The 12,796-nt window shown below is 33.1% G+C and overlaps 3 protein-coding genes across 7 annotated transcripts; 1 reads left to right on the forward strand and 2 right to left on the reverse strand.

Moving 5' to 3' along the window:
- Positions 1-174: 174 nt before the first annotated feature.
- LOC122403022 (bystin) lies at positions 175-1,875 on the reverse strand. The gene is made up of 3 exons (XM_043406297.1): positions 1,681-1,875; positions 664-1,589; positions 175-589 (listed from the first exon to the last, which is right to left on the reverse strand). Exons 1-3 carry the CDS (start codon positions 1,822-1,824, stop codon positions 361-363), a joined length of 1,299 nt encoding a protein of 432 aa, XP_043262232.1. The 5' UTR covers positions 1,825-1,875; the 3' UTR covers positions 175-360.
- Positions 1,876-2,334: 459 nt separating this feature from the next.
- LOC122403080 lies at positions 2,335-5,074 on the forward strand. 4 transcript variants are annotated; one of them, XM_043406384.1, is made up of 6 exons: positions 2,352-2,495; positions 2,870-2,977; positions 3,089-3,280; positions 3,376-3,563; positions 3,628-3,702; positions 3,789-3,868. In XM_043406384.1, the coding sequence occupies exons 2-5, from the start codon at positions 2,903-2,905 to the stop codon at positions 3,671-3,673; spliced, it is 501 nt and encodes a 166-aa protein (XP_043262319.1). In that variant the 5' UTR covers positions 2,352-2,495; positions 2,870-2,902; the 3' UTR covers positions 3,674-3,702; positions 3,789-3,868. The 4 variants fall into 4 exon arrangements, with proteins under 4 accessions (XP_043262318.1, XP_043262319.1, XP_043262316.1 ...); XM_043406383.1 differs by lacking the exon at positions 3,628-3,702 and having other exon boundaries at positions 2,335-2,415; positions 3,789-5,074; XM_043406381.1 differs by lacking the exon at positions 3,628-3,702 and having other exon boundaries at positions 2,359-2,495; positions 3,789-5,074.
- A 2,416-nt stretch (positions 5,075-7,490) lies between these two features.
- Positions 7,491-11,308, reverse strand: LOC122403082 (zinc finger protein 345-like). 2 transcript variants are annotated; one of them, XM_043406388.1, is made up of 3 exons: positions 11,164-11,308; positions 10,197-10,505; positions 7,491-10,122 (listed from the first exon to the last, which is right to left on the reverse strand). In XM_043406388.1, the coding sequence occupies exons 2-3, from the start codon at positions 10,497-10,499 to the stop codon at positions 8,170-8,172; spliced, it is 2,256 nt and encodes a 751-aa protein (XP_043262323.1). In that variant the 5' UTR covers positions 10,500-10,505; positions 11,164-11,308; the 3' UTR covers positions 7,491-8,169. The 2 variants fall into 2 exon arrangements, with proteins under 2 accessions (XP_043262323.1, XP_043262322.1); XM_043406387.1 differs by having other exon boundaries at positions 11,016-11,308.
- Positions 11,309-12,796: the final 1,488 nt, after the last annotated feature.

The following is a 12,796-nucleotide window of genomic DNA, read 5'->3' on the forward strand; positions in this document are numbered from 1 at the left end:
GATCTTAACTTTATAATTTATAGCAACCATTAAACATAACAAACGTTCACAAAGTATTATATATTCGTTGTAGAGGATATCAGAATTTTTATTTTTATTTTTAAACGAACTGCAAACAATAATTATGTATAATTGAAAAGTTGATATATTATACGATATTCATTAATACCTGTAATTGAATACTTCTATATTGCGATTTTTAAAATAAATTTAACAGTACAACCATTTTTTGTATATATTTTTTATACCAATGCGATGTAAAGTATTCGAGGTTCAATTTGGTTCGTAAGAGATTAAGGAATTCTTTGTTCCTAAAGAAATATAATTTACAATTTTTATAAGGTGAAAGAACTTGAACCTTCAACATATCATTGGTTCTGGTTTAGGTTCCGTGATTTCTAGATCTCTGCATTTTGCATGTTGCAATTCTCTTCGTATTTCAGGTGTAATCGAATGATGAAATTTCTTCTTTAATAATCCTAATAAAGCCTCCTTCTGTTCAGAACTAATATCGCTTTTGTAACGTTGTGCAAAAGTCAATAATGCCTGGTGCCATAAAACTGGTAATTCTCTGTGATCACTTTCAAACCTACGATTAAATGTTATTTTTAAATACGATAATGATTAAAAATATTACGTAATTTAAATTAAATATAATCTTACCTAAGAAAATGAAATACAACGCCATCTACGACCCTGTACGGAAGTGCATATTTTTTATCTAAAAATATCCTAAGGAAAATACTATTTGCACCGGTGTAATCCATTTCTGCGATTTTCAATATCGTTGCAGACGAATGTAAAATTGGTATTGAATTCTTAGCGATCACAGATCCGATGATAACGGCTTCTCTTAACGTACAAGTTCCAGATTCTAATAAAGGAAGTAAGAATCCTTTCATAAAACCAGCAGGCTTATATAATGCTTTTCGTAACGCTTGATACAAATGAAAGTTGAGTCTTTTATATTCTACCAAGTCGTCTCTGATACGGGGCAACAGTACTAAGTTATAAAATCTTTGCGCCATTTTCTCTTTAAGATTAGAAGCAAATATTCGAGTAGCTTGATACATCGCTGCAGCCGACCATTTTGGTGGATCTGTAATGTATAATATTTGTTCCCAATTTCTTAAAGTAGGAACGATTTTAAACGCTTTCGGTAATTTTCCGCTGCGATACTTTGTTAAAACATTTCCAACGCCCTGGTACATTGCTTTAACCCTCGGATCCAATTCTTGCATTTGAATAGAACCTACATCCGAGAATTGAGTTTCAATTTCTGTTTTCTTTTCCGTCAACTTTTCTAGTATTATGTCAGCTAACGTTTTCGTAGGCGTAGCATTCTTAGACATAAACATTTCTATAGCTCGCTCATCCTCCTCGTTTATTTCGATATTCTCATAATAATGCGAACCATCGTATTCATCTTCGCTCGAATGTTCCTCTGTATCGCTAAATTCAGTGGAAAGCTTCACCACTGGACTTTTTGTAACTCCCGATGACTGTACCATTCCAATTTCTTCCTCGATTTCAATTTGCTGTTGTCTAGCTTGCGACAAAATCTTCTTTGAAAGAGAAGAATCCACAAACTGTATATCATAAAATGAAACAATATATTTAAAATTGATATAGTGCAAGATTTTATATTAATGATATTAATGATATATGTAAGAATATAACCTCCTCGTCTCCATCGTTGCGAATTCTGGTCTTGTTTCTATTTTTCAATTTCACTACTTTTTCTTCTTCTATTTGATCTAACAAAGCCACTTTTGATTGTTTCGTCCCACCTTTCGAAACTTTTAGTTTCTTCGCTTTTCCCATTTTCCTCTATTATTTGTATAATTAACCAAAATACACGTGACACGCAGTGATGGACATCGTCGGTATTTTGGTCATGCGCACTGGAATTTTCCCTCGTGGGATTCCTTTCTGCGCATGCGTAAGCTGACGTCACAGCTACCTGTCGTCCGCTGCCATAGATGTACCTTTAGCGCAAAAAGAGGTGCACGTTGGGAATTCCATCATGTAGATTACGAGGAAATTTTTTGTTTAGTCTCTTTCCCGGTAACTTCCTTAAATTTTGTTCCTTACTGGGATCCAACGGTATCCTAAATTCTAGTTAAGTGTATACGGCAGTGAATCTTTCGAATGCGCGCGAAGTGTCGAGTTCACATACAGTGTTCGTACAAACTGGCACAGCGTGTTTACATCCCCACTCCTGTTGTAGGCCGCTGACTCACTATTGGTCGAAAACGGTGACGAAGATCGGTGACAGCCAATCAGCGGACTGTAGCAAGAGTGGGGATGTAAACACGCTGTGCCTTCTTTTCGTGGAAGGACGGTAATATGTAAATGTGTTTGCTTTCCCCACCGCTAAAGGTTTCAAATTCATCGTTACTCTAATCGTGTTTTGTACGTTCAATTATGCTCGATCTGGCTACACTACTGTCGATTGTATGGAATTGTATTTTTGTTTTCTGATAAAATAAGTGGTAAATTTTTTTTAAAAGTAAACGTATCCCCTACACTTACAATAAATATATGATTCTGTATAATTTATACCATGTAAAATCTTTCTCTCGTTTTGTTCCTTTATTGGTTTGGAGTAACTTTTTAAATCACTCAAAGAATCATACAACATCCGTTTTTAATCAATAAAGGAACTTTATTAATGTCATTACTGCGCACTAATCCTTTAGAACCTAATCACAAATGTTGCAAACACAAAATAAATATATCCATAATTATATTTTCTGTTTTAAATGTATATCATCGTAAAAATCAAAAGTTTGGTTAGGTTTCGGTTGGTGTCATAGGACCTTATAGATATAAGCGTGTTTATGTTTTTACTTTTTCAAACATTTAGACAGCTCGTGAGTAAAGTAAAGAAGCTTGAAAGATGGAACTCGATGATGTTAATATACTTGCACAAGAAATCAGAGAAGAAAATAGACTTTCTGAAACCGATGCAAAGGTAATACGTTTAACAACAATTCTTTAATGTTAATAGTTTATAAATTGGGAATATACTTTTTTCTTGTATACACTATGTATGTTATCTTACAACGTTATTTCATTATTATAGGCTCTACGATATTTACAAATACAGTTACAAAACCCTCTATTGCCGCAGCATGAAATCGAATCAAGAGCTGGTTCCCGCCCTCCAACGCATTATGAAATAGAAAGGTTTGAAGAAATCAGTCCAATTAAAAAGGGATGTTACGATCCATCAGAAGATAAAATAATCACTAGTAACTGGCGATCATTTTGTAAGGTTTGTTAATAATATTTGTATTTTCCGTGGTTTCTGTACATGTAGTAAAATTTTGTTTTTCATTAATTTAAACATATTTCTACTCTTTCATGTAGTTGCATAAATGGAAGTACGAAAAAGTTCAACCATTTTTACTTTTAAGAGAAGAAAATAGAACGTACATTCGTAGCAAGAGAGAAAGACGAAAGTTCGTTCAATTTCTAGCAGATGGCTTACCAAATCGTACATTGTACAGTGTATATCATCGATTTAGAGTTTTATACGCAAACCACGTGCAAAGAAGGTGAAGCATTTAATTCTTAAAGATAAAGCAGCATCGTATAAATATTATATATATTTTAACCTAGGAACACAAGATGGTGGTTACTTGCTTTTTATATACACAATTTTTAAAACTCTTTTAAAAATCAAAATAATCGTTGGCAATCAACATCGAGCTTAGAATTATCCTAATTATAATTTATAATTTCTGTCTATTGTATAAGAATATTTTATTTAAATTTTTAAGGTTCCTTCCGGACGAAGACAGAATGATTCTAGATCACCTGGAACACAATACAAAACTTGATGAGAAACGGAAATATTCAGATTTGGCAAAAGTTCTAAGACGAACACGAGCTTCTATTTGGCGTCGTTACAAGATACTCAAGAAAAAACGGCAGCGCAGCAAGGAATAAAAAGTGACAATAAGAGACTCGTACATTAACGTGTATTAGCTTTTCTGTTACTTTCGTTAATGTGAGTGTCTTTAAATCCTTGAAATCCTCGTATCAATCTTTTACAAAAAAATACCCCTGGGAAAAATTTTAATGGGAGATTCTAGAGGCCAAAATAAGATGAAAATGAAGAATACCAATTTGTTGATGGAGGCTTCGTGAAAAAGTTATTAACGTTTAAAATTTAAGTGTGCAGCGCGCACGGTTCCCGTTTCACAGGCGCAACTATAAACGTTCATAACTTTTTAACGAAGCCTCAATTAACAAATTAGTATTCTTAATTCTCGTCTTATTTTGGCCTCTAGAATACCCCATTAAAATTTTTCCCACGGGTGGCTGAACACCCTGTATACAGTGCGTCACGTTTAACTGCGAAAGGTGGAATATCTCACGAGGTATCGAAGGTATTAAAAACGTGTTCTTACAGAAGTTGTTTTATTTAAAGGGGCACATTTTGTGGTATAAATAATTTTTGTATACGTGGAGTGGTGCGGGAGATTTCAAGGTTAAGCTAATTTTTTTAAATGGAACCATATATTACTTTGTTCATAATATGATAGCATTTGTTGAGACAAATTCAACGAGCTAATATATGATATCATTATAAGTCAGATGAATTACTAGTCGAACCCTACGTACTGCGGCGAACTTTACCTCCACTTAGGCTTCTAAGTTTATACTTTCGACTTTGAATAGTCACTTTAACTCTTTGGAGCACGCTGGGATTGCAAGTGGCCCACCTTTTTGATGAATCGCAATGCATGGCGGGACATATTTAGTCCCACTTCGAAGTATCGCAATAGCTGCAAGCGTGCGCATAGGTTTATATTTCGTTCTATTTACGTAAAGCAGTTGGTAATATGTTCAACAAATGTTGTGTTGGCAATATTCGATATACCAATACAGGTTCATAGTTTAATTAAACTATTACTATTTTTTTATGTTTATACATTGTGTGATACCTTTATTATTAAAAGTATACCAATTTTGTTTAATTTAAATCGAAATAAAATTTCTATGCAACATGGCTCTATTTTATTATCTGAAATCCTGCGCCGCAAAGAGTTAAGAAGCCGAAGAAAGAACGTTTTAATTTATAATATTAGTTATTTTTAGTGTTTTCAGTTATACTTAGCATACTCAACGATGGTGGATATGTTGAAGGTTAAGATACCGTCCTTCCACGAGAAGACACAGCGTGTTTACATCCCCACTCTTGCTGCAGTCTGCTGATTGGCTGTCACCGTTTTCGACCAATAGTGAGTCAGCGGACTGCATCAGGAGTGGGGATGTAAACACACTGTGCCTTCTTCTCGTGGAAGAACGATGCATAGCGACGTCATTAATTAATAATTGTTATTACAAACTAGTGTAATAAGTAAACATTAAAAACAATCATTTATAACATCTGGAATAATTCATAATTTCTCATATTAATTGTAGGATTGACATCTCCACAATCTCAGGAAAAACTGATTAAAAACTGGATCGGTCCGGCACAAGCAAATAGTGTAATCGCGCAGAATTCATTTTAACTAACTCACAATTCGCGTTGATCCGACTGCCTTGCATCTCAATAATTATGGCTCTATAGCATGGAATGTCATGTAGTCGTTGAATCTCAACAAACGCTATCATATTATTAACAAAAATACAGAGTGTTCAGCCACCCCTGGGAAAAATTTTAATGGGGGATTCTAGATGCCAAAATAAGACGAAAATGAAGAATTCCAATTTGTTGATGGAGGCTTCGTTAAAAAGTTATTAACGTTTAAAGTTGAAGTGTGCAGCGTGCGCGGTTCCCGTCTCACAGGCGCAACTTTAGACGTTAATAACTTTTTAACGAAGCCTCAATCAACAAATTGCTATTCTTAATTTTCGTCTTATTTTGGCCTCTAGAATCCCCTATTAAAATTTTTCCCAGGAGTGACCGAACACTATATGTTTCCATTTAGAAAAATTAGTTTGACCTTGAAATCTCCCCCACCACTCCACCTACACAAAAATTATTTATACTACATAATGTGCCCTTTTAAGTGAAACAATTTTCATCAGAACACTTTTTTGATAATTTTAATACCTCGTGAGATATTCCACCTTTCACACTTAAACGTAACACCCTGTATAATTATTATGTTTTACTTTGTCTACTATAATATGATAAATTTATAGATTGTTATCTACTATTTTCACAATATTATGAAAAAAGTCTAATAATAAATTAAAATAGTAATAGTTATGTACATTTAAAAATGCTTAAGCAGGCAATTCGTTACACTTCATTGATTTATGGTAATATTTCATGATAATGCTTTCCGTTTTATTTTGTAGTATTACTGTTATATACATACACATAAATTGTATCTGTAAACGAATGTGCCGTAATTAATATAAATTACTTTAATATTAAATAAGTTTTGATTACGCATTGCCCAGTGAAAAATGTTATCGTTTAAGATATATATTTATTTATTTATCTAAATATTAGCATCCATTTGCCGGAACTTTAAGTTTACTAATATCTTAATTAAGGTAAACGTGCATATAATATTGAAATTTAATATAAAGTACAGAATATTTTGTACGTTAAATAAAAAATATAATAAAAAATAAAACAAAATAATGACTCAAATGATATTTCTTTAAGTTCATGTCATTTATGTTATCTGGATGGCACAATGAATTACTATTTATGGTATGTATGCGTTGATTATATGTGAACGATTAAGCATATAAAATGATGCATTAAAGTGTAAGATATTTTTGTACATTTAAAATAAAAATTATAAAACTTTGTACTTGAGAAATTGACATACGAAAATATAAGAAAGTACATACATAAAAATTTGCATAGATGATACATATTAGCAATGATAAATTTATACTTACAATGAATGTAATAGTAGTACCTTGCAAAATTTTTTTTTAAATTAATGTAGATCTAATGTTCGAAGTAAATATAATGTCTTTTAATGAATTAAATATAACACAGACTGTATTAAAGACTGAAGACCAAGTAATAATAATACGTATATAAAATAAAAAGATATAACAATTTTTGGGAATGATCATCTAATGATTTTAGTTTAATTACTTTCGATACAAGAGTTATAAAATGTTCTCTCATCATTAATGCATTTATATAAATGAGAATCAGTCTCTTTTCTTTTCAATCTATTAATAGCAACTAATATTTGTAGATTTTTGTACATTTCTCGTTACGTGTGTACAAATTTATACAGGCTGTTCGGCCAACCCTGGAAAAAATTTTAATGGGGGATTCTAGAAGCCAAAATAAAACGAAAATCAAGTATAGCAATTTGTTGATTGAGGCTTCGTTAAAAAGTTATTAACGTCTAAAGTTGCGCCTGTGAGACGGGAACCGCGCACGCTGCACACTTCAACTTTAAACGTTAATAACTTTTTAACGAAGCCTTCATCAACAAATTGCTATTCTTCATTTTCGTCTTATTTTGGCCTCTAGAATCCCCCATTAAAATTTTCCCCAGGTATGACCGAATATCCCGTATATTAAATATGAATTTTAAGTATAACTCAAAATAAAATATATTTGCGAGGCTAATACGTAGGTTTAATTTTGATTATTTACCTTGTACATTTTTCGTATTAAATCTTCACATCTTAATCACATGCCTAAACTAGTGCTTTGAGGTTATGAATGCAGTAATGATGTATAACATGAAAAGTAAAGCGTTTGGTAATGCAGAATATAAAGTTTATCACGGATAAGAAATTTCTCAATGAAAAGAGAGAGAAAAAAAAATGCAAAAATGTGTACGGAATGCATTTAAGTTGCGTGTATTACATACTCAAGTTATACAATCATTATTGGAGTCAATAATAACTAGATTTTTAAAAAATGTTCGTACACTGGATATTTACTTACTACGCGAATAGATAAATTTTTTTTTTTTTGCGATAAAGCACTAGTCTGGATAGGTTGATTAATTATTATACGAGTATTTAAATAATTGTTTCTCTGTAAAAAAGGAGCTGCTTATATATTTACACAAGTGCACGATCTCTACAATAATGCTGTATTATATACTATGAAAATCGTAGCACGCTCTATAGTCTTTTAACAGTCTATATATAATTCATTATGATGCACAATTCAAATCGTTAGTTCTGATACAACGAATCTTTAGTCTTCTAAAACATCTGTCCTATCACAGCAAGTGACCGCACTGCAGATTGTACATTATTCACGTGAATGTGATGAGCAACTGCATGGTGATGCTCATCCACAACCATTTCACCATACTGAGCTCGACAACGCTTCTGATGCGCAAACAAACTACCACTGTGACTGTAGGCGGCGCCACATGTTTTACATACGTATGGTTTTTCACCAGAATGCGTGTAAGTATGTTCCTTTAACGTACTAAGTCTTTTGAATGCTTTACCACATGTTTTACAAAGATAATTTGCCTCGCCTGTATGTCTGGTCAAGTGTCGCCTGAAAGCTGAACTCACAGCGAACGCTGCGCTACAAACATGGCAAACAAACGGTTTGTCACCCGTGTGGATTCTAATGTGATTCGCCAAACTGGTCGTTGTAGTAAATCCACTGTTACATGTTTTACATACATGTGGTTTTACACCAGTATGAGTTCTCATATGATACGTGAGAGAAGAATTACTGGGATATACTTTGCTACAGATGTGACACAAGTATTCTCTGGGAACCTTTTCCTTCGGCTTATGTGTCCTTTGATGAAGAACAAGACGGGCTTGACTAGCACAGACTTTCCTACAAATTTCACACGTAACTGGTTCGGGTTTTGGCTTATGCATCGACACATGACGTCTGAGACCTTTCTTCGTTGCCATGATTTTATCACAGTGTTGACATTTGTATTCACCAGAACCATCCTCGTCGCTCTCTTCCTTCTTAACGCTTTCGTTCTCTTGCAAAGCATTCCTTGTAGTATCTGGGAAAGGGTCATCGTCGGAATCGAAGAATTTATTATTGTCTACTAAATTGTCTAATAATCCATGGCCATGTTTCTCTGCGTGTTTCTTAAGTGTATCCGGTCTGAAGAACCATTTCTTACATACGGTACAGGAATACTTTTTGTCTCCATGCACGAGAGCATGTCTTTTTAGATTCTTTAATGAAGAACAATACTGACTACAAACATCACATTTGTACAACTCAGGTGCATTTTCAAACTCATCGATCTCGTTTACGGTACCACTCTCATCATCTGTATCGTCCTCGACTTTCATTTCTTTTTTTGGTTCTTTGTTATCTTTCTGCTCGTCCGTATTGATTTGTTTAATCATGTTGTTTAGTTTTTCCGTGTGGGACTTCAAATGGCGTGCAAAGCCTTGAGGTTTAGAGAAAGACGCATGACATAATTTACATGCAAGTGGTTTCGCCGCGTGTATCTTTTTATGGGTCTCCATATTCTCCTGCTTGTAAAACATTTTCAAACAGATGTCGCATTTATATTTTTTCTCGTGAACAAGGGAATGCTTTTTTAAGCCCTTTTGTGTACTGTAATGTTTCGAGCATACTTTGCATTTAAATTTTGATTCTCCGGAATCCTGACTGTCGCTACCCGGGTCATAATAGTTGTCATCGATTTCATCTTTGTTATAAGTTTTATTAGATACTGATTTCATTTTCCGAGTCGATGTACGTTTTTGTGGAATTCTCCCTTCTTCTGTAATGTTATCGCTTAATATACTTTCGTTGAGAAACTCATTTTCTTGTTTTTTGTCAGTTTCGTCTGTATTCTGATTGATATCTTGATTTTCTTCTAATTTACTTTGCGTACCTATAGTTTCTGTAATATCATTGCTATTTCCTTGCGTCAGAGAAGTCTCGTGTATATTATTCTCCGGAATGCAAGGTTCTTTTTCAGTTTCCTTAGATCCTTCGAATCCGATAGAACATATGAAAAGTTTCTCATCTTGTATAGTAATCTCTTCGGTGTTTAAGCTAGATTCATCTCTCGATTCGTACGTATTCCTCTGCACGTATTCTTGAGAATTCGATGCTATTTGCACTTCCTCTTTCACAAAATAATCTCCCTCTGTGATTTGTTTTTTTGGTGTTGCTGTCCTTATCTTCGAGTCTGTTTGCATGTGCTCGTCCTAAAATATTTAAGAAAATATACGTACACATGCTACGTTTTATATAAATTCTAAACGAATCGCATCGTATTTACCATGTTCGTAGTCTTTGATGGTTTATTATAGTACATTCGTAACTTGGCATCAGAATGTTGACACTGTTGTCTAAATTCGTGTGCGACGCTTGCTTTATAAATGCAAATATCGCAAATTAACGAAGGTAATCCGTCTTGTTCGTGAATTTCTATCGACCCGCAAATTTGTATTTTTTGTGGAAGACCTGAAAAGTCACTTACTTCTTGATCTCCACAAAAAATAGGGGATAAATTAGTACCCTCTGTAAGACAAATTCTGCATATTCTGTCCATATTAAACGGTAAATCGAAGTATCCTGTCATTGCTTACTGAAAGTAAAAAATAATTTATCTGTTGTATACAAACGATCGACAAGTTACATGGCAGTTTCGCTAGCAAGTATACTTTTTTAATAAAATATTTCCCCTCACTTTATATACTTCTATCGTCTTTATTGTACGTGTTTTACGATCAGAAAAAAAAAAAAACATACACTTTACGGTATAAACATTAAGTTGTTATAAAATTCAAACCTATGTGTGAGCAGCACGTATTTAGACATTTTATCTAGTACGGATATTACTGTTAGTAAAAAAGGAAAAATGCATTGCAATAGAGCTTATAAATGTTCGTACGATTATAGTAAATATTTAAAAAAATATTCATGTTTGTGACAAAGTACGGTTTCAGATGCGTCAGTACGGTCAGTAATATGTACGAAATGCGAAGTCGAGACACACGTACGAGCTACGATCGTGTTATTTTAAATGTACGTATTTTTTTTTAACGCAAATAAAAAAAAAAAGACATTAAATGTACAAAAATGGGAGGTTCTCAACCTTCGGCTCTTTTGTGCACCACGAAAACATGCCACGATGTGAGACAATGTCTAAGCAGTGATGCCCAGGCGAATTAACGCGAAGCTTCTTCGAACAGTTTATATGTTCCTCGAACTATTACGACGCACTGTTTCCATGAAATTTTTACCGTACGCAATGGAACAATGTCGCACGTTTCATTGTTGGTTGTGCGTTCGTTGTTTTCGTGACACCATTTTACGGAGAAAAAATTTAACGCTTCTCTGCCCTATTGTTCCGATGGCTTCTCTAAATATCCGTTAAGCTTACTACGAAAGTTGAGAGCAATCTGAAACGGGCTCGCAAATAAGCGTATAGAGGACTTGCGAAACAGAGTATTGGATGGGTCAATACAAAGATAAACTGTGTAATACACGGACGTACACTTTGATAATTGGCACTACACGCGACGGTTTTGTTACGTGTGTGGAGTAGAATACAACCACGCGATATAAGAAGTTAGATGCGGCCTATAATAAGAGGCGTAACAAGATATACAGGGTGTCTCGTTCGAAATAGACAACACAATTATCTCTTTAATTAGCGACGATACGAAAAAATGTTTCGTACAACGTTTTAATGATATTAAATAGCGAATATGTCGCAGGGAAAGTTTTCTTTCAAATATCATTTTTTTTTTTTTTTTTAAGTTTCTATCGATCGCCGATGTCTTATTTAAATGTATATTGTTTTCCATTGCACGTTATATTTGACATTAGTGTCCATTCGGTTATTATAATAATATGACTCTAAAACAACTTAGAACATTTATCAATAATACATAGATAGCGATGCTTTTTCAATAGTCTCTGGAATATTAGTAACACAATCACCAATCATTTGTTCTTTCGTGTTTTTTTGGCGTTATCGTTTAGTTATTCATGATAAACATCTCCGTGTTATCTTTCTTAGAAAGAGAAGTTCAATAGTATAAGTTCAGATAAACAAATTGGCTATATTATGTGTCTATTATGTCTAAGTCCATTGATTAAAAATTTTCAAGTTCTGGGTCATTTTAAAGTCGTATTATTATAATAGCTGAATGTATATTAAATTAATGTACAATATACATACATTAAGACAGAATCGGTGACTTTAAAAATTCTGATAAAAACGACATTGGGAAGAATATTTTATTTACAACACATTCGTTATTTAAAACTATTCGAATTATGAATGAAATATTTTTTTGTATCGTTACAATTGAAGGAAATATGTAATTAGGTGATTTGTTTTGAATGGAATATTTTGTATATTAAAAAATATTCTATTTTGTTCTTTATTCACAACCATATTATTAAGTTTCATTATTAATTGCAACTAGAGATGGCGTGAATTGTTACTTTTGAATCACTCGTGATCCGATCACGTTCAGTCCCAGTCATGGTGATTTTTCACAGTGATCCGTAGTACTTCGTGATCGTTTTTGATTGGTGGCGAGCGTTCTCTTCACTTTTCACGAATTATGCCCTTAGACTGTACAATATGTATTATATTATAATATGCTCTAAAAGCAACGTTATCATAATTTTCTTATTAAGAGAAAGAAAAGGAAAAATTAAAAGTGATAAATAGATATAAGTATAAGTTTCATTTCTCATTGTTTCAACATTCGTTTCATAAATGTTCGTAAACTTTTTCAACAAATACGCAAAACTAACCTGTTTGTAATTTTAAATTCTAACTTATTTCTTTATAATATAAATATATACAAAATGTCATATTAATATATAAAAACATATATAAATGTATAATATGTATGT

Source organism: Colletes gigas, unplaced genomic scaffold (genome assembly GCF_013123115.1).
Source record: "Colletes gigas isolate AHSC1104 unplaced genomic scaffold, ASM1312311v1 Colletes_gigas_Sc00043, whole genome shotgun sequence".
Classification (NCBI taxonomy): domain Eukaryota; kingdom Metazoa; phylum Arthropoda; class Insecta; order Hymenoptera; family Colletidae; genus Colletes; species Colletes gigas.

What these genes read in the sequence shown, in the direction of transcription:
- LOC122403082 (XM_043406388.1), bottom strand. Translation starts at nt 10,499, where the DNA reads ATGACAGGATACTTCGATTTACCGTTTAATATGGACAGAATATGCAGA. An exon ending in CATCAAAGACTACGAACATG is followed by an intron (nt 10,123 to 10,196) that starts GTAAATACGATG and finishes TAAATATTTTAG; the next exon opens with GACGAGCACATGCAAACAGA.
- LOC122403022 (XM_043406297.1), bottom strand. Translation starts at nt 1,824, where the DNA reads ATGGGAAAAGCGAAGAAACTAAAAGTTTCGAAAGGTGGGACGAAACAA. An exon ending in GCAACGATGGAGACGAGGAG is followed by an intron (nt 1,590 to 1,680) that starts GTTATATTCTTA and finishes TATGATATACAG; the next exon opens with TTTGTGGATTCTTCTCTTTC. An exon ending in GTTGTATTTCATTTTCTTAG is followed by an intron (nt 590 to 663) that starts GTAAGATTATAT and finishes ATTTAATCGTAG; the next exon opens with GTTTGAAAGTGATCACAGAG.
- LOC122403080 (XM_043406383.1), top strand. Translation starts at nt 2,903, where the DNA reads ATGGAACTCGATGATGTTAATATACTTGCACAAGAAATCAGAGAAGAA. An exon ending in TTTCTGAAACCGATGCAAAG is followed by an intron (nt 2,978 to 3,088) that starts GTAATACGTTTA and finishes TCATTATTATAG; the next exon opens with GCTCTACGATATTTACAAAT. An exon ending in ACTGGCGATCATTTTGTAAG is followed by an intron (nt 3,281 to 3,375) that starts GTTTGTTAATAA and finishes TCTTTCATGTAG; the next exon opens with TTGCATAAATGGAAGTACGA.